This window comes from Salmo salar, chromosome ssa03 (assembly GCF_905237065.1).
Source record: "Salmo salar chromosome ssa03, Ssal_v3.1, whole genome shotgun sequence".
Classification (NCBI taxonomy): Eukaryota; Metazoa; Chordata; class Actinopteri; order Salmoniformes; family Salmonidae; genus Salmo; species Salmo salar.
In genome coordinates, this window is record NC_059444.1 from 4,147,215 (window position 1) to 4,171,595 (window position 24,381).

The 24,381-nt window shown below is 46.8% G+C and overlaps 1 protein-coding gene across 1 annotated transcript in view; it reads left to right on the forward strand.

The window, feature by feature from the left end:
- LOC106596600 (piezo-type mechanosensitive ion channel component 2) overlaps nucleotides 1-24,381 on the forward strand; it is a 172,195-nt gene that overhangs the window by 62,954 nt on the left and 84,860 nt on the right. Inside the window, exons 16-26 of the mRNA XM_045714337.1 lie at nucleotides 2,456-2,616; nucleotides 2,841-3,017; nucleotides 5,528-5,650; nucleotides 7,054-7,254; nucleotides 9,594-9,798; nucleotides 12,657-12,758; nucleotides 13,094-13,259; nucleotides 19,934-20,177; nucleotides 20,649-20,766; nucleotides 21,742-21,904; nucleotides 23,522-23,611. Coding sequence (XP_045570293.1) covers nucleotides 2,456-2,616; nucleotides 2,841-3,017; nucleotides 5,528-5,650; nucleotides 7,054-7,254; nucleotides 9,594-9,798; nucleotides 12,657-12,758; nucleotides 13,094-13,259; nucleotides 19,934-20,177; nucleotides 20,649-20,766; nucleotides 21,742-21,904; nucleotides 23,522-23,611 — 1,750 coding nt within the window. The remainder of the gene's footprint in view (nucleotides 1-2,455; nucleotides 2,617-2,840; nucleotides 3,018-5,527; nucleotides 5,651-7,053; nucleotides 7,255-9,593; nucleotides 9,799-12,656; nucleotides 12,759-13,093; nucleotides 13,260-19,933; nucleotides 20,178-20,648; nucleotides 20,767-21,741; nucleotides 21,905-23,521; nucleotides 23,612-24,381) is intronic.

Consider the following 24,381-nt stretch of genomic DNA (forward strand, 5'->3'; position numbering starts at 1 on the left):
TCAGGAACACAGAACATAGAATATAGAACAGACTACCTCAGGAGCACAGAACATATAATATAGAACAGACTACCTCAGGAACACAGAACATAGAATATAGAACAGACTACCTCAGGTACACAGAACATAGAATATAGAATATAGAATAGACTACCTCAGGAACACAGAACATAGAATATAGAACAGACTACCTCAGGAACACAGAACATAGAACATATAATATAGAACAGACTACCTCAGGAACACAGAACATAGAATATAGAATATAGAACAGACTACCTCAGGAACACAGAACATATAATATAGAACAGACTACCTCAGGAACACAGAACATAGAATATAGAACAGACTACCTCAGGTACACAGAACACAGAACATAGAATATAGAACAGACTAACTCAGGTACACAGAACATAGAATATAGAATATAGAATAGACTACCTCAGGAACACAGAACATACTTTCTACCTTATGTTCTTTCTCATGCCATACATTTTGACCAGATTTTGCAGCTCTTGTTAAAGGTAGTCCACTATATGGGGGAATATGGGGTCATTTCTGATTAGCCTTCAGCCTTCAGCCTGGATTAGGTGTATTTTGAGACAGAGCCACTCTGTTCTGTTCAATATACACTGCTCAAAAAAATAAAGGGAACACTTAAACAACACAATGTAACTCCAAGTCAATCACACTTCTGTGAAATCAAACTGTCCACTTAGGAAGCAACACTGATTGACAATACATTTCACATGCTGTTGTGCAAATGGAATAGACAACAGGTGAAAATTATAGGCAATTAGCAAGACACCCCCAATAAAGGAGTGGTTCTGCAGGTGGGGACCACAGACCACTTCTCAGTTCCTATGCTTCCTGGCTGATGTTTTGGTCACTTTTGAATGCTGGCGGTGCTTTCACTCTAGTGGTAGCATGAGACGGAGTCTACAACCCACACAAGTGGCTCAGGTAGTGCAGCTCATCCAGGATGGCACATCAATGCGAGCTGTGGCAAGAAGGTTTGCTGTGTCTGTCAGCGTAGTGTCCAGAGCATGGAGGCGCTACCAGGAGACAGGCCAGTACATCAGGAGACGTGGAGGAGGCCGTAGGAGGGCAACAACCCAGCAGCAGGACCGCTACCTCCGCCTTTGTGCAAGGAGGAGCAGGAGGAGCACTGCCAGAGCCCTGCAAAATGACCTCCAGCAGGCCACAAATGTGCATGTGTCTGCTCAAACGGTCAGAAATAGACTCCATGAGGGTGGTATGAGGGCCCGACGTCCACAGGTGGGGGTTGTGCTTACAGCTCAACACCGTGCAGGACGTTTGGCATTTGCCAGAGAACACCAAGATTGGCAAATTCGCCACTGGCGCCCTGTGCTCTTCACAGATGAAAGCAGGTTCACACTGAGCACATCTGACAGACGTGACAGTGTCTGGAGACGCCGTGGAGAACGTTCTGCTGCCTGCAACATCCTCCAGCATGACCGGTTTGGCGGTGGGTCAGTCATGGTGTGGGGTGGCATTTCTTTGGGGGGCCGCACAGCCCTCCGTGTGCTCGCCAGAGGTAGCCTGACTGCCATTAGGTACCGAGATGAGATCCTCAGACCCCTTGTGAGACCATATGCTGGTGCGGTTGGCCCTGGGTTCCTCCTAATGCAAGACAATGTTAGACCTCATGTGGCTGGAGTGTGTCAGCAGTTCCTGCAAGAGGAAGGCATTGATGCTATGGACTGGCCCGCCCGTTCCCCAGACCTGAATCCAATTGAGCACATCTGGGACATCATGTCTCGCTCCATCCACCAACGCCACGTTGCACCACAGACTGTCCAGGAGTTGGCGGATGCTTTAGTCCAGGTCTGGGAGGAGATCCCTCAGGAGACCATCCGCCACCTCATCAGGAGCATGCCCAGGCGTTGTAGGGAGGTCATACAGGCACGTGGAGGCCACACACACTACTGAGCCTCATTTTGACTTGTTTTAAGGACATTACATCAAAGTTGGATCAGCCTGTAGTGTGGTTTTCCACTTTAATTTTGAGTGTGACTCCAAATCCAGACCTCCATGGGTTGATAAATTGGATTTCCATTGATTATTTTTGTGTGATTTTGTTGTCAGCACATTCAACTATGTAAAGAAAAAAGTATTTAACAAGATTATTTCATTCATTCAGATCTAGGATGTGTTATTTTAGTGTTCCCATTTTTTTGAGCAGTGTATAAACATGGGTGCTTCCTGGACTGACTGGCTGGCTGGCTGACTTACTAGCTGTCTGGCTGATCGGCTGACTGACTGGCCAGTTGGCTGGCCGACTGATTGATTGACTGACTGGCTGATGACTGACTGGCTGACGGGCTGATTGATGGGCTGACTGACGGGCTGATTGACTGGCTGACTACTGGCTGACTGACTGACTGACTGACTGGCTGACTGATTGCTTCCTGTCTCGTCCTGTTCCTGTCAGACCTGCAGAATAAGTGGCCCTTGGTGGTGGACCGTCTGACTGTGCTGTTTCTCAAGTTCCTGGAAAACATCCACAAGCTGCAGCTCTTCATCTGGTGGCTCCTAGAGATGCACATCGTCAAGATCGTCTCTTCGTGCATCATACTGGTCTCTGTCAAAGAGGTAACGCTGTCACTATTTCGTTGATTCGTTTATGCTTTACTTAACCAGGAAGTCCCTGTACATGAGAATCTCTTTGGGTTTTTTTTCGAGGAAAACCTGTCCTATTGAAGCAACGTACAGTCGAGTGTTAAAAAGTGACATTTCCCGCATGTCACAAGACTGTGTTCGCTCACTGAGCTGAAGCCCCTGTACTCTTGGAAGTTGATGTGTTATGTCTCTGGCAGGTGTCCTTGTTCAACTACGTGTTCCTGGCGTGCTGGGTCTTCGCCCTACCATTCAGTCAGTTCAGACCCTTAGCCTCCAGTATCTGTACAGTCTGGACCTGCGTTATCATCGTCTGTAAGATGCTGTACCAGTTGGAGTCTATAAAACCTGCCTCTTACTCCAAGAACTGCTCCATGGTGAGTAGGGTGGGTGGGTAGGTGGGTGGGTGGGTGGGTAGGTGGGTGGGTAGGTCGGTGGGTGGGTGGGTGGGTAGGGTCGGTCGGTCGGTAGGTGGGTGGGTAGGTAGGTAGGTAGGTACGTGGTTGGTTAGTTTGTGGATTGGTGGGTTGGTTGGTTGGTTGGTTGTTGTTGGTTGGTGGTTGGATTGGTGGTTGGATTGGTGGGTTGTTGGTTGGTAGGTGGGTGGATTGGTGGGTTGGTTGGTTGGTTGGTTGGTTGGTTGGTTGGTTGGTTGGTTGGTTGGTTGGTTGGTGGTTGGATTGGTGGGTTGTTGGTTGGTGGTTGGATTGGTGGATTAGTGGATTGGTGGGTTGGTGGATTAGTGGATTGGTGGGTTGGTGGATTAGTGGATTGGTGGATTGGTGGGTTGGTGGGTCGTTGATTGGTTGGTTGGTGGGTGGATTGGTGGGTTGTTGGTTGGTTAGTGGATTGGTTGGTTGTTGGTGGGTTGGTGGATTAGTGGATTGGTTGGTTGGTGGGTGGATTGGTGGGTTAGTGGATTGGTGGGTTGGTGGATTGGTGGGTTGTTGGTTGGTTGGTTGGTGGGTTGTTGGTGGGTTGGTGGGTTGGTTGGTTGGTGGGTGGATTGGTGGGTGGTTGGTTGGTGGATTGGTGGGTGGTTGGTTGGTGGGTTGTTGGTTGGTTGGTGGATTGGTGGGTTGTTGGTGGATTGGTGGGTTGGTGGGTTGGTTGGTTGGTGGGTTGTTGGTGGGTTGTTGGTGGGTTGTTGGTTGGTTGGTGGATTAGTGGGTTGGTGGATTGGTGGATTGGTGGATTGGTGGGTTGTTGGTGGGTTGGTGGGTTGTTGGTTGGTGGATTGGTGAGTTGTTGGTGGGTTAGTGGGTTGGTGGGTTGGTGGATTGGTTGGTGGATTGGTGGGTTGTTGGTGGGTGGGTGGATTGGTGGGTTGGTGGGTTAGTGGGTTGTTGGTTGGTTGTTGGTTGGTGGGTTGGTTGGTTGGTTGGTTGGTGGGTGGATTGGTTGGTTGGTGGGTGGGTGGATTGGTTGGTTGGTGGGTGGGTGGGTGGATTGGTTGGTGGGTGGGTGGATTGGTTGGTTGGTGGGTGGGTAGGTAGGTAGGTAGGTAGGTAGGTAGGTAGGTAGGTAGGTAGGTAGGTAGGTAGGTAGGTAGGTAGGTAGGTAGGTAGGTAGGTAGGTAGGTGGGTTGTTGGTTGGTTAGTTTGTGGATTGGTGGGTTGTTGGTGGGTTGTTGGTGGGTTGGTTGGTTGGTTGGTGGGTTGGTGGATTGGTTGGTTGGTTGGTGGGTTGTTGGTGGGTTGGTGGATTGGTTGGTGGATTGGTGGGTTGGTTGGTGGGTTGTTGGTGGGTTGTTGGTGGGTTGGTGGATTGGTTGGTGGATTGGTGGTTTGGTGGATTGGTGGGTTGGTGGATTGGTGGGTTGGTGGATTGTTGGTGGGTTGGTTGGTTGGTTGGTGGATTGGTGGGTTGTTGGTGGGTTGGTTGGTTGGTTGGTGGGTTGTTGGTGGGTTAGTGGGTTGTTGGTGGATTGGTGGGTGGTTGGTTGGTGGGTTGTCGGTCGGTGGGTGGGTAGGTAGGTAGGTAGGTAGGTAGGTAGGTAGGTAGGTAGGTAGGTAGGTAGGTAGGTAGGTAGGTAGGTAGGTAGGTAGGTGGGTTGTTGGTTGGTTAGTTTGTGGATTGGTGGGTTGTTGGTGGGTTGTTGGTGGGTTGGTTGGTTGGTTGGTGGGTGGGTTGGTGGATTGGTTGGTGGATTGGTTGGTTGGTGGGTTGTTGGTGGGTTGGTTGGTTGGTGGATTGGTGGGTTGTTGGTGGGTTGGTTGGTTGGTGGGTTGTTGGTGGGTTGGTTGGTTGGTGGGTTGTTGGTGGGTTGGTTGGTTGGTTGGTGGGTTGTTGGTGGGTTGGTGGATTGGTTGGTGGATTGGTGGGTTGGTGGATTGGTTGGGTTGGTGGATTGGTGGGTTGGTGGATTGTTGGTGGGTTGGTTGGTTGGTTGGTGGATTGGTGGGTTGTTGGTGGGTTGGTTGGTTGGTGGGTTGTTGGTGGGTTGGTTGGTTGGTTGGTGGGTTGTTGGTGGGTTGGTGGATTGGTTGGTGGATTGGTGGGTTGGTGGATTGGTGGGTTGGTGGATTGGTGGGTTGTTGGTTGGTTGGTTGGTTGGTTGGTGGGTTGTTGGTGGGTTGGTGGTGGGTTAGTGGGTTGTTGGTGGATTGGTGGGTGGTTGGTTAGTGGGTTGTTGGTGGATTGGTGGGTGGTTGGTTGGTGGGTTGTTGGTTGGTGGGTGGATTGGTGGGTGTGGTCAATCGATTGATTGGTTTCAGTGTCTTAGAGAGCAGGTACTAAAAGTAGAGTTTCTCAATTCAGATCCTCAAGCAAAAGACTCAGAAGATATTTAAACATACTTATTTAAATCTAAACATGGAAATAGATAGCAAGAAGGCCGTAACCATACGTATGACTGACTCCCGTTCTGACTCATCTTCCTCACCAGCCAATGAACTACACAGAGAAACAGAGAGAAGAGATGAGAGACTCTCTGCTGTACAAGGACCCAGTAGACCCGTCCAACTGGGTCGGGCTCATCAAGTTCAACCCTCTACTGGAGAACCTCAGGGTGAGCTAATGTCTATTTATCTAACAAGATATATACATATATATATTCATATAATATATATATATATATTCATATAATATAGCATCAAAATGGGGACGTGCAAACAAAGCAAAGAGTTATCAAACAAGATAGAAAACTCATACACTCAGTTTTTCCTTAATCTGATTTCGATATATCTCGGAATCCAGGAAGTTCGGGAGAAACTAACTTTTGATTATCTGTCTGGAAGGACCAGCCTGAGTTAGAGTTTTACTGAGCGTCTACCTCTATGAACTGAGTCAGAGTTATACTGAACATCTACCTCTATGAACTGAGTCAGAGTTATACTGAACATCTACCTCTATGAACTGAGTCAGAGTTATACTGAACGTCTACCTCTATGAACTGAGTCAGAGTTATACTGAACATCTACCTCTATGAACTGAGTCAGAGTTATACTGATTATACTGAACATCTACCTCTATGAACTGAGTCAGAGTTATACTGAACGTCTACCTTTATGAACTGAGTCAGAGTTATACTGAGTCAGTACAGTAACAGCAAAAATAACAATTGGTCAATAAGGGATCTATTCTATTCTACCTCCTCTCCACTCCCCCCTCCCCTCCCTTCCCCTATCCTCCTCTCCTCCCCTCTCCTCCTACCTCCCCACATCCTCCCCTGCCCCCTCCTCCTCTCCTCCCCTCCCCTCCTTCCTCCCCCATCCTCCCCTGCCCCCTCCTCCTCTCCTCCCCTCTCCTCCTACCTCCCCACATCCTCCCCTGCCCCCCTCCTCCTCTCCTCCCCTCCCCCTCCTACCTCCCCCATCCTCCCCTGCCCCCTCCTCCTCTCCTCCCCTCTCCTCCTACCTCCCCCCATCCTCCCCCTCCCCTCTCCTCCTACCTCCCCCCATCCTCCCCTGCCCCCTCCTCCTCTCCTCTCCTCCCCTCCCCTCCTACCTCCCCCCATCCTCCCCTCCCCTCTCCTCCTACCTCCCCCATCCTCCCCTGCCCCCTCCTCCTCTCCTCCCCTCTCCTCCTACCTCCCCCATCCTCCCCTGCCCCCTCCTCCTCTCCTCCCCTCCCACTCCTGTCCTCTACTCCTTCTCCAATCTCCCTTCCCCTCCACCCTCCCCTCTCTTCCTCATCCGCCTCCTCTCCTCATCCTCTCATCCCCCTTCCTCATCCTCATCCTCTCCTCCCCTCCTCTCCTCTCCTCTCCTCTCCTCTCCTCTCCTCTCCTCTCCTCTCCTCTCCTCTCCTCTCCTCTCCTCTCCTCTCCTCTCCTCTCTCCTCTCCTCTCCTCTCCTCTCCTCTCCTCTCATTTCCTCTCCTCTCCTCTCATTTCCTCTCCTCTCATTTCCTCTCCTCTCCTCTCCTCTCTTCTCCTCTCCTCTCCTCTCCTCTCCTCTCTTCCTGCTCCAGAACAACCTCTTGATGTTGGCCATGCTGGCGTTTGAGGTGACCATCTACCGTCACCAGCAGCACTACAGGCTGAGGAACAAGCTCGCCGCGCCCGCCGCTCGCATCATCTTCCATGACATCACGCGGCAACACCTCGACAACGGCATCGTCAACTGTGCCAAGTACTTCATCAACTACTTCTTCTACAAGTTCGGGCTGGAGGTAGGTAGAAACGATTATATTCAGAGAGATCACTTGGGCTGGAGGAAGGTAGAAACGATTATATTCAGAGAGATCACTTGGGCTGGAGGTAGGTAGAAACGATTATATTCAGAGAGATCACTTGGGCTGGAGGAAGGTTGAAACGATTACAGTGGGGGAAAAAAGTATTTGATCCCCTGCTGATTTTGTACGTTTGCCCACTTACAAAGAAATGATCAGTCTATAATTTTAATGGTAGGTTTATTTGAACAGTGAGAGACAGAATAACAACAAAAATATCCAGAAAAACGCATGTCAAAAATGTTATAAAATGATTTGCATTTTGATGAGGGAAATAAGTATTTGACCCCTCTGCAAAACATGACTTAGTACTTGGTGGTAAAACCCTTGTTGGCAATCACAGAGGTCAGACGTTTCTTGTAGTTGGCCACCAGGTTTGCACACATCTCAGGAGGGATTTTGTCCCACTCCTCTTTGCAGATCTTCTCCAAGTCATTAAGGTTTCGAGGCTGACGTTTGGCAACTCGAACCTTCAGCTCCCTCCACAGATTTTCTATGGGATTAAGGTCTGGAGACTGGCTAGGCCACTCCAGGACCTTAATGTGCTTCTTCTTGAGCCACTCCTTTGTTGCCTTGGCCATGTGTTTTGGGTCATTGTCATGCTGGAATACCCATCCATGACCCATTTTCAATGCCCTGGCTGAGGGAAGGAGGTTCTCACCCAAGATTTGACAGTACATGGCCCCATCCATCGTCCCTTTGATGCGGTGAAGTTGTCCTGTCCCCTTAGCAGAAAAACATCCCCAAAGCATAATGTTTCCACCTCCATGTTTGACGGTGGGGATGGTGTTCTTGGGGTCATAGGCAGCATTCCTCCTCCTCCAAACACGGCGAGTTGAGTTGATGCCAAAGAGCTCCATTTTGGTCTCATCTGACCACAACACTTTCACCAGTTGTTCTCTGAATCATTCAGATGTTCATTGGCAAACTTCAGACGGGCATGTATATGTATTCTTGAGCAGGGGGACCTTGCGGGCGCTGCAGGATTTCAGTCCTTCACGGCATAGTGTGTTAACAATTGTTTTCTTGGTGACTATGGTCCCAGCTGCCTTGAGATCATTGACAAGATCCTCCCGTGTAGTTCTGGGCTGATTCCTCACCGTTCTCATGATCATTGCAACTCCACAAGGTGAGATCTTGCATGGAGCCCCAGGCCGAGGGATATTGACAGTTCTTTTGTGTTTCTTCCATTTGCGAATAATCGCACCAACTGTTGTCACCTTCTCACCAAGCTGCTTGGCGATGGTCTTGTAGCCCATTCCAGCCTTGTGTAGGTCTACAGTCTTGTCCCTGACATCTTTGGAGAGCTCTTTGGTCTTGGCCATGGTGGAGAGTTTGGAATCTGATTGAATGATTGCTTCTGTGGACAGGTGTCTTTTTTACAGGTAACAAACTGAGATTAGGAGCACTCCCTTTAAGAGTGTGCTCCTAATCTCAGCTCGTTACCTGTATAAAAGACACCTGGGAGCCAGAAGTCTTTCTGATTGAGAGGGGGTCAAATACTTATTTCCCTCATTAAAATGCAAATCAATTTATAACATTTTTGACATGCGTTTTTCTGGATATTTTTGTTGTTATTCTGTCTCTCACTGTTCAAATAAACCTACCATTAAAATTATAGACTGATCCTTTCTTTATCAGTGGGCAAACGTACAAAATCAGCAGGGGATCAAATACTTTCCCCCCCCAATGTATATTCAGAGAGATAATTTGGTTTGGTGGTAGGTAGAAACAATTATATTCAGAGAGGTCACTTGGGATGTGTCTTGTCTATTTGTAATAAAAGCAAACCGCTGCTAATGTATTTGAGAATGACATCAATGTCATGTCACAATCACTAATCTCTCTCTCTCTTTCTGTCTCTCTCTCTCTCTGTCTCTCTCTCTCTCTCTGTCTCTCTCTCTCTCTCTCTCTGTCTCTGTCTCTGTCTCTCTCTCTTTCTCTCTCTGTCTCTTTCTCTCTCTGTCTCTGTCTCTCTCTCTCTGTCTCTGTCTCTCTCTCTCTGTCTCTGTCTCTCTCTCTCTGTCTCTGTCTCTCTCTCTCTGTCTCTGTCTCTGTCTCTCTCTGTCTCTGTCTCTCTCTCTCGTCTCTGTCTCTCTCTCTCTGTCTCTCTCTCTCTCTGTCTCTCTCTCTCTATTTCTCTCTCTGTCTCTCTCTCTGTCTGTCTCTGTCTGTCTCTCTCTCTCTCTGTCTCTCTCTCTGTTTCTCTCTTTCTCTCTGTCTCCCTCCCTCCCCCTCGTTGTCTCTCTCTCTCCCTCTCTTTCCTCTCCCTGCTCTAGATGTGCTTCTTACTGGCGGTGAATGTGATCGGGCAGCGTATGGATTTCTATGCCATGCTGCATGCCTTCTCTCTGATAGTCGTTATGTACAGACGCAGGAGGAAAGCTATAGCTGAGATCTGGCCTAAATACTGTTGTTTCCTGGCCTGTATGCTAACCTGGCAGTACTTTGTCTGCATCGGGATACCACCTGCAGCCTGTAAAGGTAAGGGTATGTGTGTGTCTGTATTATTTAGAAAAATTAAAGTCGGGATCCGCTCTCTTCACGGAAACTGTTTTATTGAAATTCAGTAAGGACCTTCTGTTGGCTGCCGGTGCTGTTGAATATTCTATTGTTGTTCTTCTGGACCTCAGTGCCAGAGGCTCTACCAATCAGAAGAGAGTGGACAATCTTACCTGATTTCCTCTGGATTATTGGGACTGTGGAGTTTCTATTTGTGATAATAGCAACAAAAAACTGCTAATTGTATTTGAGATCAATATCAGTACTTGATCATGATCATTGATCATCAGTACTTGATCATAATCATTGATCATCAGTACTTGATCATAATCATTGATCATCAGTACTTGATCATAACCTCTTTGTTGATCAGCTGGAGAGGTGGGTGGGAATCTCTGGCGTTGCCCTCGACTGGTTCAGCTCATATCTATCTATTCACTACGGTGTCCCTCAGGGGTCAATTCTGGGCCACATCTTTTTTTTCTCCTGTATATGCTTCCCTTTAGTGACATAATCTGCAATCATAACATTCAGTTTCACTGCTAAGCGGAAGTACCCTTCACCATTAACCAAGCTAGCGTAGCTACCCTTCACCATTGACCAAGCTAGCGTAGCTACCCTTCACCATTGACCAAGCTAGCATAGCTACCCTTCACCATTGACCAAGCTAGCGTAGCTACCATTCACCAGTAACCAAGCTAGCGTAGCTACCCTTCACCATTAACCAAGCTAGCGTAGCTACCCTTCATCATTAACCAAGCTAGCATAGCTACCCTTCACCATTGACCAAGCTAGCGTAGCTACCATTCATCATTAACCAAGCTAGCGTAGCTACCCTTCATCATTAACCAAGCTAGCATAGCTACCCTTCACCATTAACCAAGCTAGCGTAGCTACCCTTCATCATTAACCAAGCTAGCGTAGCTACCATTCATTATTAACCAAGCTAGCATAGCTACACTTCACCATTAACCAAGCTAGCGTAGCTACCCTTCATCATTAACCAAGCTAGCGTAGCTACCCTTCATCATTAACCAAGCTAGCGTAGCTACCCTTCATCATTAACCAAGCTAGCGTAGCTACCCTTCACCATTAACCAAGCTAGCGTAGCTACCCTTCATCATTAACCAAGCTAGCGTAGCTACCCTTCATCATTAAACAAGCTAGCGTAGCTACCCTTCATCATTAACCAAGCTAGCGTAGCTACCCTTCATCATTAACCAAGCTAGCATAGCTACCCTTTATCATTAACCAAGCTAGCGTAGCTACCATTCATTATTAACCAAGCTAGCGTAGCTACCCTTCACCATTAACCAAGCTAGCGTAGCTACCCTTCATCATTAACCAAGCTAGCATAGCTACCCTTCATCATTAAACAAGCTAGCGTAGCTACCCTTCATCATTAACCAAGCTAGCGTAGCTACCCTTCATTATTAACCAAGCTAGCGTAGCTACCCTTCATCATTAACCAAGCTAGCGTAGCTACCCTTCATCATTAAACAAGCTAGCGTAGCTACCCTTCATCATTAACCAAGCTAGCGTAGCTACCCTTCACCATTAACCAAGCTAGCGTAGCTACCCTTCATCATTAACCAAGCTAGCGTAGCTACCCTTCATCATTAACCAAGCTAGCATAGCTACCCTTCACCATTGACCAAGCTAGCGTAGCTACCCTTCATCATTAACCAAGCTAGCGTAGCTACCCTTGACAGGTGTCTTGCTGACATCAAATGTTGGATGTCTGACAGTTTTCTCCAGCTCCATGAGAAGAAATCAGAGGTTGTTTTATTTGGCCCCCACCTTGAAGGAACTCAGATTGTAGATAACCTTAGTACTTTTTCCACAAATGTAAAGCATACGTCCAGAAACCTTGATGTCTTCTTTGACCCTAACCTAAACCTCGAGCTGCGTGTAAAGAAAGGTTGTCCAATCCTGCTTTTATCATCTAAGAAATAGAGCTAAAGTCAAGTCTTTTATTTCAGTCACTGATCTGGAGGAAGTTACACAGGCTTTTATTTCCTCATGCTTAGATGACTGTAACTCTTTGTATACTCGTCTGAGTCAGAAATCACTCCATCGCCTACAGTTAGTTCCAAACGCTGCAGCTCAGCTTTCAACAGGAAATAGGAAATTCAGGAACTAGGAAATTCAGGAACCAGGAAATGCAGGAACCAGGAAATGCAGGAACCAGGAAATGCAGGAACCAGGAAATGCAGGAACCAGGAAATGTAACCATATCACACCTATTCTAGCTTCTCTACACTGACTTCTAGTCATTTTTAGGTACATTTTAAAATGTTATTGATCATGTTTAAGGCTTGGTTCAGCCCCATCCTATATCTCAGATCTTTTATCTCTACTACGAGCCAGGACGCAGCCTGAGATCCTCTGGCAGGGTACTGTTGTCCATTCCAAAGTCAAGGTTGAAAACTAATAGAGTCTGGGAATTTGTCATTAGGGTCCTAGACTGTGGAATGGTCTGCCAGAGGACATCAGGCTTACATATTCAATCCCTGCTGAAGACACACTTTTATAAAGAGGCGTTTAATGTATGATAAAAAAAAAAATATTAACAAATATATTCTCCTTCCTCCTGTCTTTGTTTCTTTGTTAGTACTTGTGTTTTATTATTTAATGATGTGAAGCACTTTGTTACTTGTATTGAAAAGCGCTATACAAATACTTAATCTTATTATTATCATTATTATGTGTATGTCTTGTGCATTATACGGTTTACATGTATTATGTGCTTGTTTAAATTGAGCTTAATTATGAAATGTATGGGATTTTCGGTGTTGATGATTTGGCCATTGATGTTGTTGTTGTTGCTCTCCCTTCAGACTACCCATGGCGGTTCCCTAACTCTGCAATGGACTCCAATGTCATCAAGTGGCTATATTTCCCTGACTTCCACACCAACCCCAACCCGATCTTTCTTGTCTGTATGTATCATATTGCTGCTGGTGTATTAGGGATCGGTATGGACAGGGTTGATTGAATGGATTATATTGCCTCAGTCTCTATCTACTTTTTGGTTAGCTATAACATTTTTATGAAGCTAATATATGCTTTCCTAAATCCTCCCCTTGCCACGTCCTCCCCTCTTCTCCTCTCTCCTCTCCTCTCCTCTCCTCTCCTCTCCTCTCCTCTCCTCTCCTCTCCTCTCCTCTCCTCTCCTCTCCTCTCCTCTCCTCTCCTCTCCTCTCCTCTCCTCTCCTCTCCTCTCCTCTCTTTTTCTCCTCTCCTCTCCTCTCCTCTCCTCTCCTCTCCTCTCCAGATGACTTCATGCTCCTTCTCTGCGCCTCACTCCAGAAGAGTATATTTGAAGAGGAAAACAAAGCAGCTGTCCGTCTCATGGCCGGAGACAACGTGGAGATCTGTAGAGACCTAGACACAGCCTCCTTCAGCGTCCACAACCCTGTACCCGACTTCATACACTCCAGGTAGTGACTATACCATTATTCCATAGAGATTGATGCATATGAGCATGTATGTTAATGTATGTTACAGTATGTTACTGTATGCAGAGGTGCAGCCCAGTGAAGTGCCAACCAGAGGCTCTCACCTTGATTGCGTGGGGCAGCGAGCGAGGAAGGCAGATCTGATGGGAGGATAGGGAGACACAGGAAAAGAGGATGGCCATTGATTGTGTCCAGTTCTAACATTAAAGTGTTTTGATGCTCAGAGTGGAGAGCTGTTTCATTATGGCACTCTGTGTCCATCAACAGCAGTAGTTAAGGACAGAGCACTAGCACACTACCTTCCATCCCAAACCATGCTCTGGCCTGCGTCCCAAACCATGCTCTGGCCTGCATCCCAAACCATGCTCTGGCCTGCGTCCCAAACCATGCTCTGGCCTGCATCCCAAACCATGCTCTGGCCTGCATCCCAAACCATGCTCTAGTCTGCATCCCAAACCATGCTCTGGGCTGCATCCCAAACCATGCTCTGGCCTGCGTCCCAAACCATGCTCTGGCCTGCATCCCAAACCATGCTCTGGCCTGCATCCCAAACCATGCTCTGGCCTGCATCTGGCCTGCATCCCAAACCATGCTCTGGCCTGCATCTGGCCTGCGTCCCAAACCATGCTCTAGCCTGCATCCCAAACCATGCTCTAGCCTGCATCCCAAACCATGCTCTAGCCTGCATCCCAAACCATGCTCTGGCCTGCATCCCAAACCATGCTCTGGCCTGCATCCCAAACCATGCTCTGGCCTGCATCCCAAACCATGCTCTGGTCTGCATCCCAAACCATGCTCTGGCCTGCGTCCCAAACCATGCTCTAACCTGCGTCCCAAACCATGCTCTGGCCTGCGTCCCAAACCATGCTCTGGCCTGCGTCCCAAACCATGCTCTAGTCTGCGTCCCAAGCCATGCTCTGGCCTGCAACCCAAACCATGCTCTAACCTGCATCTGGCCTGCATCCCAAACCATGCTCTGGTCTGCATCCCAAACCATGCTCTGGCTTGCATCCCAAATGGCACCCTATTCCCTATAGTGTACTACTGTTGACCAGGGCCCGCTCAGCCATCAGCCCTTGTTTCCCGGCACTTATACCTCTGGTATTTCAATGTATCAGATTCCTGATATAGAGGTAGAGAGAAATCCATCATCTATAAGACATTCTGTCCAATCAGTGTCTGCCACTATGGCCCAGTCTCCAGACCTCTCTCTCTCTCTCTCTCTCTCTCTCTCTCTCTCTCTCTCTCTCTCTCTCTCTCTCTCTCAATTAAATTTTCAATTCAATTTAAGGGGCTTTATTGGCATAGGAAACATGCCAATAGATAATAAACAAAAGTGAAATAAAGAATAAAAATGAACAGTAAACATTACACTCATAGAAGTTCCAAAAGAATAAAAACATTTACAAATGTCATATTATGTCTATATACAGTGTTGTAACGATGTGCAAATAGTTAAAGTACAAAAGGGACAATAAATAAACATAAATATGGATTGTATTTACAATGGTGTTTGTTCTTCACTGGTTGACCTTTTCTTGTGGCAACAGGTCACACATCTTGCTGCTGTGATGGAACACTGTGGTATTTCAACCAGTAGATATGGGAGTTTACCCTGGATAGCCAGGGTCACAGTTCAACATTCAGACATAATTTACAAACGAAGCACTTGTGTTTAGTGAGTCCGCCAGATCAGAGGCAGTAGGGATGACCAGGGATGTTCTCTGTTTAGTGAGTCCTCCAGATCAGAGGCAGTAGGGATGACCAGGGATGTTCTGTGTTTAGTGAGTCCTCCAGATCAGAGGCAGTAGGGATGACCAGGGATGTTCTCTGTTTAGTGAGTCCCCCAGATCAGAGGCAGTAGGGATGACCAGGGATGTTCTCTGTTTAGTGAGTCCTCCAGATCAGAGGCAGTAGGGATGACCAGGGATGTTCTCTGTTTAGTGAGTCCTCCAGATCAGAGGCAGTAGGGATGACCAGGGATGTTCTCTGTTTAGTGAGTCCTCCAGATCAGAGGCAGTAGGGATGACCAGGGATGTTCTCTTGATAAGTGTGTGAATTGGACCTTGTTCCGGTCCTGCTAAGCATTCAAAATGTATCAAGTACTTTTGGGTGTCAGGGAAAATGTATGGAGTAAAAAGTACATTATTTTCTTTAGGAATGTAGTGAAGTAAAAGTTGTCAAAAATATAAATAGTAAAGTAAAGTACAGATACCCCCCAAAAAAACAAGTTAAGTAGTACTTAAAAGTATTTTTACTTAAGTACTTTACACCACTGGTCTTTCGTTCCAAATATTGGAGAAGATGCCAGAGCTAAGGATGATGTTAAAGAGTTTTAGTATAACCAATTGGAATTTGTGGTCTGTATATTTTATCATTTCATTTAGGATACCATCAACACCACAGGCCTTTTTGGGTTGGAGGGTTTGTATTTTGTCCTGTAGTTCATTCAATTTAATTGGAGAATCCAGTGGGTTCTGGTCGTCTTTAATAGTTGACTCTATAGATTTGTATTTGATCATGTTTTTGCTGTTTGTTCTTTGTTATAGAGCCAAAAAGATTGGAGAAGTGGTTTATCCATACATCTCCATTTTAGATAGATAATTCTTGGTGTTTTTGTGGATAGATAAAAATGGATAGATAATTATTTGTGTTGTTGTTTGTTTAGTGTTTTCCAATTTTCCCAGAAGTGGTTAGATTCTATGGATTCTTCCATTACATTGAGCTGATTTCTGACGTGCTGTTCCTTCTTTATCCGTAGTGTATTTCTGTATTGTTTTAGTGATTCACCATAGTGAAGGAGTAGACTCAGATTTTCTGGGTCTCTATGTTTTTGGTTAGACAGGTTTCTCTATTTCTTTCTCAGTTTTTGCATTCTTCATCAAACCATTTGTCATTGTTGTTCATTTTCTTAGGTTGTCTTCTTGAAATGTTTAGATTTGACAGGGAACTGAGAGGTTAAATATACTGCCGAGTTTACACCTTTACTATTACAGTGGAACGTTTTGTCCAGGAAGTTGTTCTAAAAGGGATTGAATTTGAAAAGCCTACCATTGACTATGTACGTACCCAGCGTCCGACAGAGCTGCAGGAGTTGTGACCCGTTTTTTTGTTGTTGTTGTTGTTATGTTGTGCTAGAGGGGCTGAGGGAATGCTGTCACCTCCAGGCAGGTGTTTGTCCCCCCTGTGTGCTGAGGGTGTCACCCTCCCAATTGGTTTCAGGTTTTGCGGCCGGAGTCCGCACCTTTGGGGGGGGGTACTGTCACGCCCTGACCATAGAGAGCCCTTGTTTCTCTACGGTGTAGTAGGTCAGGGCGTGACGAGGGGGTGTTCTAGTTTAAAATGTCTATGTTGGGGTTTTGGTTTGGTTCCCGATTAGAGTCACGTTTCGTTGTTCGTTTATTGATTTATTTATTTATTTATTTATTTATTTATTTATTGATTTATTTATTGATTTATTGTTTATTGATTTATTTGCTTTTGCTTAAAGTTTCACTTTGTAAATAATATGTGGAACTCAACATCCGCTGCGCCTTGGTCCCGTTCTTACGACAACCGTGACAGTTCTGCTCTATAACAAATCAGCATAGCCCCTGAGTCTCTTCCCTGTTTCACACCTGGTAGTGTGGTGGATGGGACTACCAGCTCTCTGTAACCTAGAGGACAACCAGTGGGTCCATCTCCTCTATACCACCTGGTCGTGTGGTGGATGGGACTACCAGCTCTCTGTAACCTAGAGGGCAACCAGTGGGTCCGTCTCCTCTATACCACCTGGTAGTGTGGTGGATGGGACTACCAGCTCTCTGTAACCTAGAGGACAACCAGTGGGTCCGTCTCCTCTATACCACCCTGGTAGTGTGGTGGATGGGACTACCAGCTCTCTGTAACCTAGAGGACAACCAGTGGGTCCATCTCCTCTATACCACCCACCTGGTAGTGTGGTGGATGGGACTACCAGCTCTCTGTAACCTAGAGGACAACCAGTGGGTCCATCTCCTCTATACCACCCCTGGTAGTTTGGTGGATGGGACTACCAGCTCTCTGTAACCTAGAGGACAACCAGTGGGTCCGTCTCCTCTATACCACCCACCTGGTAGTTTGGTGGATGGGACTACCAGCTCTCTGTAACCTAGAGGACAACCAGTGGGTCCATCTCCTCTATACCACCTGGTAGTGTGGTGGATGGGACTACCAGCTCTCTGTAACCTAGAGGACAACCAGTGGGTCCATCTCCTCTATACCACCTGGTAGTGTGGTGGATGGGACTACCAGCTCTCTGTAACCTAGAGGGCAACCAGTGGGTCCGTCTCCTCTATACCACCCACCTGGTAGTCTGGTGGATGGGACTATCCCTATTTCTCTCTCTCCCTATCTCTATCTCTCTCTCTCTCTCCCTCTCTATCTCACTCTCTCTCTCCCTCTCTATCTTGATCTCTATCTCTCCCTCTCTATCTCGCTCTCTCTCTCCCTATCTCTCTAGCTCTCTCTCTATCTCTCTCTCTCTCTCTCTCTCCCTCTCTCCCTATCTCTCTCCCTATCTGTCTCTCTCTCGCTCTCTCTCTCCCTATCTCTCTGTCTCTCTCCCTCCCTCTCTCTCTTTCTCTCTCTCTCTCATACAGTAGATACCTGTAGTGATATACATGGATCGGGTTTCAAGTCAACCCCATATATTATATTATCCACTGTAGGCTGCAATTATTGATCTATCATCAGACGTTTACTGTAAGCCTGGCCATTATTGATCTAGTTAAGATGATGTGATTGATGGATATATGACAGATTATATTACAGAACATGATGCTTTTTCCTATTGCAGCTCAATGGCTTAATGATGTATCTGTTATGATGACAGACAGCAGGGTGTTTTCTCATACAGGTAAAGTGGTCAGACTAACTGGGTTTGAACCCGCACTACAAGACTGTGTTAGCCCCCTGAGCTAAAGCCTAGACCACATTGTTGCTTTATTTCCCCTTCTCATTTTCTATTTGAGTCTTTTAACAGACTCTCTGATCCAGAGCCACTACAGTAGTGAGTCATTTAGCAGACTCTCTGATCCAGAACCACTACAGTAGAGAGTCATTTAGCAGACTCTCTGATCCAGAGCCACTACATTAGTGAGTCATTTAGCAGACTCTCTGATCCAGAGCCACTACAGTAGTGAGTCATTTAGCAGACTCTCTTATCCAGAGCCACTACAGTAGTGAGTCATTTAGCAGACTCTCTGATCCAGAGCCACTACAGTAGTGAGTCATTTAGCAGACTCTCTGATCCAGAGCCACTACAGTAGTGAGTCATTTAGCAGACTCTTTTATCCAGAGCCACTACAGTAGTGAGTCATTTAGCAGACTCTCTGATCCAGAGCCACTACAGTAGTGAGTCATTTAACAGACTCTCTGATCCAGAGCCACTATTGAACTCTCTGATCCAGAGCCACTACAGTAGTGAGTCATTTAGCAGACTCTCTGATCCAGAGCCACTACAGTAGTGAGTCATTTAGCAGACTCTCTTATCCAGAGCCACTACAGTAGTGAGTCATTTAACAAACTCTCTGATCCAGAGCCACTACAGTAATGAGTCATTTAACAGACTCTCTTATCCAGAGACACTTACAGCAGCGATTAGGGTTAAGTGCCTCTGTACATGGGCACACGGTCTGATTATTCACCTAGTTGGCTTTGGGATGAACCGCTAGTCTACCTGGGATTAACCGCTAGGCTACCTGGGATTAACCGCTAGTCTACATGGGATGACCGCTAGTCTACATGGGATTAACCACTATGCTACCTGGGATTAACCACTAGTCTACCTGGGATTAACCGCTAGTCTACATGGGATGAACCGCTAGTCTACCTGGGATTAACCACTAGTCTACCTGGGATTAACCACTAGTCTACCTGGGATTAACCGCTAGTCTACATGGGATGAACCGCTAGTCTACATGGGATTAACCACTAGGCTACCTGGGATTAACCACTAGTCTACCTGGGATGAACCGCTAGTCTACCTGGGATTAACCACTAGTCTACCTGGGATTAACCACTAGTCTACCTGGGATTAACCACTAGTCTACATGGGATTAACCGCTAGTCTACCTGGGATTAACCGCTAGTCTACCTGGGATTAACCGCTAGTCTACCGGGGATTAACCGCTAGGCTACCTGGGATTAACCGCTAGTCTACCTGGGATTAACCGCTAGTCTACCTGGGATTAACCGCTAGTCTACCTGGGATTAACCACTAGTCTACCTGGGATTAACCGCTAGTCTACCGGGGATTAACCTCTAGTCTACCTGGGATTAACCGCTAGTCTACCTGGGATTAACCGCTAGGCTACCTGGGATTAACCGCTAGGCTAGCTGGGATTAACCTCTAGTCTACCTGGGATTAACCGCTAGTCTACCTGGGATGAACCGCTAGTCTACCTGGGATTAACCGCTAGTCTACCTGGGATTAACCGCTAGTCTACCTGGGATTAACCTCTAGTCTACCTGGGATTAACCGCTAGTCTACCTGGGATTAACCGCTAGTCTACCTGGGATTAACCGCTAGTCTACCTGGGATTAACCACTAGTCTACCTGGGATTAACCACTAGTTTACCTTGGATTAAGTCTACATGCATGTTCTCTTCTTTCCTCTCCTTCTCTCCTCCTCCAGGTCCTACCTGGACATGCTGAAGGTCATCATGTTTAGCTACCTGTTCTGGTTCGTCCTCACCATCATCTTCATCACCGGCACCACCCGTATCAGCATCTTCTGTTTGGGCTATATAGTGGGATGTTTCTACTTCCTGCTGTTCGGCGGGGAGCTGCTGCTCAAACCAATCAAAAAGATCCTCCACTACTGGGACTTCCTGATCGCCTATAACGTGTTTGTGATCACCATGAAGAACATACTGTCTGTGAGTAGGACAAACACAGACACACGCACGCACGCACGCACGCACGCACGCACGCACACACACACACACACACACACACACACACACACACCATGAAGAACATCTCTGTGAGTAGGACAAGTGCACACACACACACACACACACACACACACACACATACACAGTAGGATATACAATTCCACTTTAAACGAACAACAACTCATAAAGGCTTCATAGAGCATTCGTAAAGTCTTCATAAGCACTACATAGATGCTTCACATATATCATAAGAAATGTCATACTACTGAGATGGTGATCTGAAAAGGTCCTTCCGTCCGGCAGTGTGACATAAAGACTTTTTGCTTCCATTTATCTGAAGTAGTGCACTTTAAAGGGAATAGGGGGGGGGGAGGGGATGTGAGATATGGTATCTGATATCTTGTCTCCGTGATCAGATCCTGGCCTGTGTATTTAATTCTGTGTTGTGATCAGATCCTGGCCTGTGGCTACATCAATGTCCTGATGGTCAACAACTGTTGGCTCATCCAGCTCCTCAGTCTGGTCTGCACCATCAAGGAGTATAAGGTCATCACTAACAGAGACTTCAACCGTAAGTCCCTCACTGTCATGAAGCAATGAAACCATGTTTTATGAACGGGACGAAATGTAGAAATTATCTTACTAAAGGTGTTTCTGTCTGCTCCATCTGTCTTCTCCATCTGTCTTCTCCATCCATCCTAACTATCTGTCTGCTCCATCTGTCTTCTCCATCTGTCTGCTCCATCTGTCTGCTCCATCTGTCTTCTCCATCTGTCTTCTCCACCTGTCTTCTCCATCCATCTTCTCCATCTGTCTTCTCCATCCATCTACTCCATTTGTCTGCTCTGTCTGTCTTCTCCATATGTCTTCTCCATATGTCTTCTCCATCCATCTTCCATCTATCTTCCTCATCTTCTCCATCTGTCTTCTCCATCTGCTCCATCTGTCTACTCCATCTGCTCCATCTGTCTGCTCCATCCATCTGCTCCATCTGTCTTCTCCATCTTCTCCATCTGTCCGCTCCATCTATCTGCTCAATCTGTCTTCTCCATCTTCTCCATCTGTCTGCTCCACCCATCTTCTCCATCTGCTCCATCTGTCTGCTCCATCCATCTTCTCCATCTGCTCCATCTGTCTCTCCATCCATCTGCTCCATCTGTCTGCTCCATCTGTCTCTCCATCCATCTTCTCCATCTGTCTCTCCATCTGCTCCATCTGTCTGCTCCATCCATCTGCTCCATCCGTCTGCTCCATATGCCTGCTCCATCTGTCTGCTCCATCCATCTGCTCCATCTGTCTGCTCCATCGGTCTGCTCCATCTGCTTCACCTGTGTTCTCCATCTGTCTGCTCCATCTGTCTGCTCCATCCATCTTCTACATCTGTCTGCTCCATATGTCTGCTCCATCCATCTTCTACATCTGTCTGCTCCATATGTCTGCTCCATCCATCTGCTCCATCTGTCTGCTCCATGTGTCTTCTCCATCTACTCCATACGTCTGCTGGTTGTGTATTGTCTGCGTGTCTGTCTGTCCGTGTTGTCTCTAGCTGCGGATGGTGGTAAGAAGTGTGATCTGCCCAGCGACGAGGCTGGGATCATCTGGGACAGTATCTGTTTCGCCTTCCTGCTGTTGCAGAGACGAGTCTTCATGAGTTACTACTTCCTGCATGTGGTGGCTGACATCAGGGCCTCACAGATACTGGCCTCCAGGTATACACTTACTGTGTGTGTGTGTCTTCAGGAAGGTAATACTTCCTAAGCTTTGTGTCCAAACTACCTCCATTATACCAGCTAACCCTTTGTATCTGTGATGTCATCGTGTATCTGTTCTTACCCTGCTGTAGTACTGTGATGTCATCATGTATCTGTGATGTCATCGTGTATCTGTTCTTACCCCGCTGTAGTACTGTGATGTCATCATGTATCTGTTCTTACCCCGCTGTAGTACTGTGATGTCATCATGTATCTGTGATGTCATCGTGTATCTGTTCTTACCCTGCTGTAGTACTGTGATGTCATCATGTATCTGTTCTTACCCTGCTGTAGTACTGTGATGTCATCATGTATCTGTTCTTACCCTGCTGTAGTACTGTGATGTCATCGTGTATCTGTGATGTCATCATTTATCTGTTCTTACCCTGCTGTAGTACTGTGATGTCATCATGTATCTGTTCTTACCCTGCTGTAGTACTGTGATGTCATCGTGTATCTGTGATGTCATCATGTATCTGTTCTTACCCTGCTGTAGTACTGTGATGTCATCGCGTATCTGTGATGTCATCATGTATCTGTTCTTACCCCGCTGTAGTACTGTGATGTCATCATGTATCTGTTCTTACCCCGCTGTAGTACTGTGATGTCATCGTGTATCTGTGATGTCATCATGTATCTGTTCTTACCCCGCTGTAGTACTGTGATGTCATCATGTATCTGTTCTTACCCTGCTGTAGTACTGTGATGTCATCATGTATCTGTGATGTCATCATGTATCTGTTCTTACCCCGCTGTAGTACTGTGATGTCATCATGTATCTGTTCTTACCCTGCTGTAGTACTGTGATGTCATCATGTATCTGTGATGTCATCATGTATCTGTTCTTACCCTGCTGTAGTACTGTGATGTCATCATGTATCTGTTCTTACCCCGCTGTAGTACTGTGATGTCATCGTGTATCTGTGATGTCATCATGTATCTGTGATGTCATCGTGTATCTGTTCTTACCCCGCTGTAGTACTGTGATGTCATCATGTATCTGTTCTTACCCCGCTGTAGTACTGTGATGTCATCGTGTATCTGTGATGTCATCATGTATCTGTGATGTCATCGTGTATCTGTTCTTACCCTGCTGTAGTACTGTGATGTCATCGCGTATCTGTTCTTACCCTGCAGTAGTACTGTGATGTCATCGCGTATCTGTTCTTACCCTGCAGTAGTACTGTGATGTCATCATGTATCTGTTCTTACTCTGCTGTAGTACTATGATGTCATCATGTATCTGTGATGTCATCATGTATCTCTTCTTACTCTGCTGTAGTACTGTGATGTCATCATGTATATGTGATGTCATCATGTATCTGTGATGTCATCATGTATCTGTTCTTACCCTGCTCTAGTACTGTGATGTCATCATCATGTATATGTGATGTCATCATGTATCTGTGATGTCATCATGTATCTGTTCTTACCCTGCTGTAGTACTGTGATGTCATCATGTATCTGTTCTTACCCCGCTGTAGTACTGTGATGTCATCATGTATCTGTGATGTCATCATGTATCTGTGATGTCATCATGTATCTGTGATGTCATCATGTATCTGTGTGTTTCAGAGGGGCTGAATTGTTCCAGGCTACTATAGTGAAGGCAGTCAGAGCCAAACTGGAGGAAGAGAAGCAGTCTATGGAACAGCTGAAGAGACAGTAAGTCCAGGTGTTTCTGTACATTCGGCGCTGCAGAGATTCAATAACCATGAAAAGGCACAGACTTTTCAGAGTTGGATTGGTGCAACGTGATATAAAGTACACTGGACCCTCTCCGATTCGCCTACCGCCCTGACAGATTCACGAACGGTGCAATCACCATTGCGCTTCACACTGCCCTCACCCACCTGGATCAGATGAATGCATATGTGAGGATGTTGTTCATTGACTACAGCTCGGCTTTCAATACCATATTAGCTCATTAGAAAGCTCACGGCGCCCCCCCAGGTGATGAAGGTAGGCAACATCACCTCCTCGACACTGATTCTCAACACGGGGGTCCAGTCCCCTCCTGTACTCCCTGTAATACCCACGACTGACTGGCCTCACACGGTTTCAACTCCATCGACAAGTTAGCTAACGACATCGACAACGTCGGCGTGGTGCCAGGTAAACAACCTCTCCCTCAACATCTGCAAAACAAAGGAGGCTGATTGTGTACATCAGGAGGAACCAGGCTGGACACGCCCCCCCCCATCCTCATCAACGGGGGCCGCCGTGGACACGGTCAATAACTTCAAAAATTCCTTGGCATCCACGTCTCAGAGAAGCTGAAATGGTCTAAACACACGGACACCTTTAGTGACGAAGGCACTGTCCCTGAGGGCCCTCACAGTGTTCTACAGGAGCACCATCGAGAGCATACTGTCAGGCTGCATCACAGCCTGGTACAGCAAACTCTACCGCGGCTGACCGCAAGGCTCTTCAGA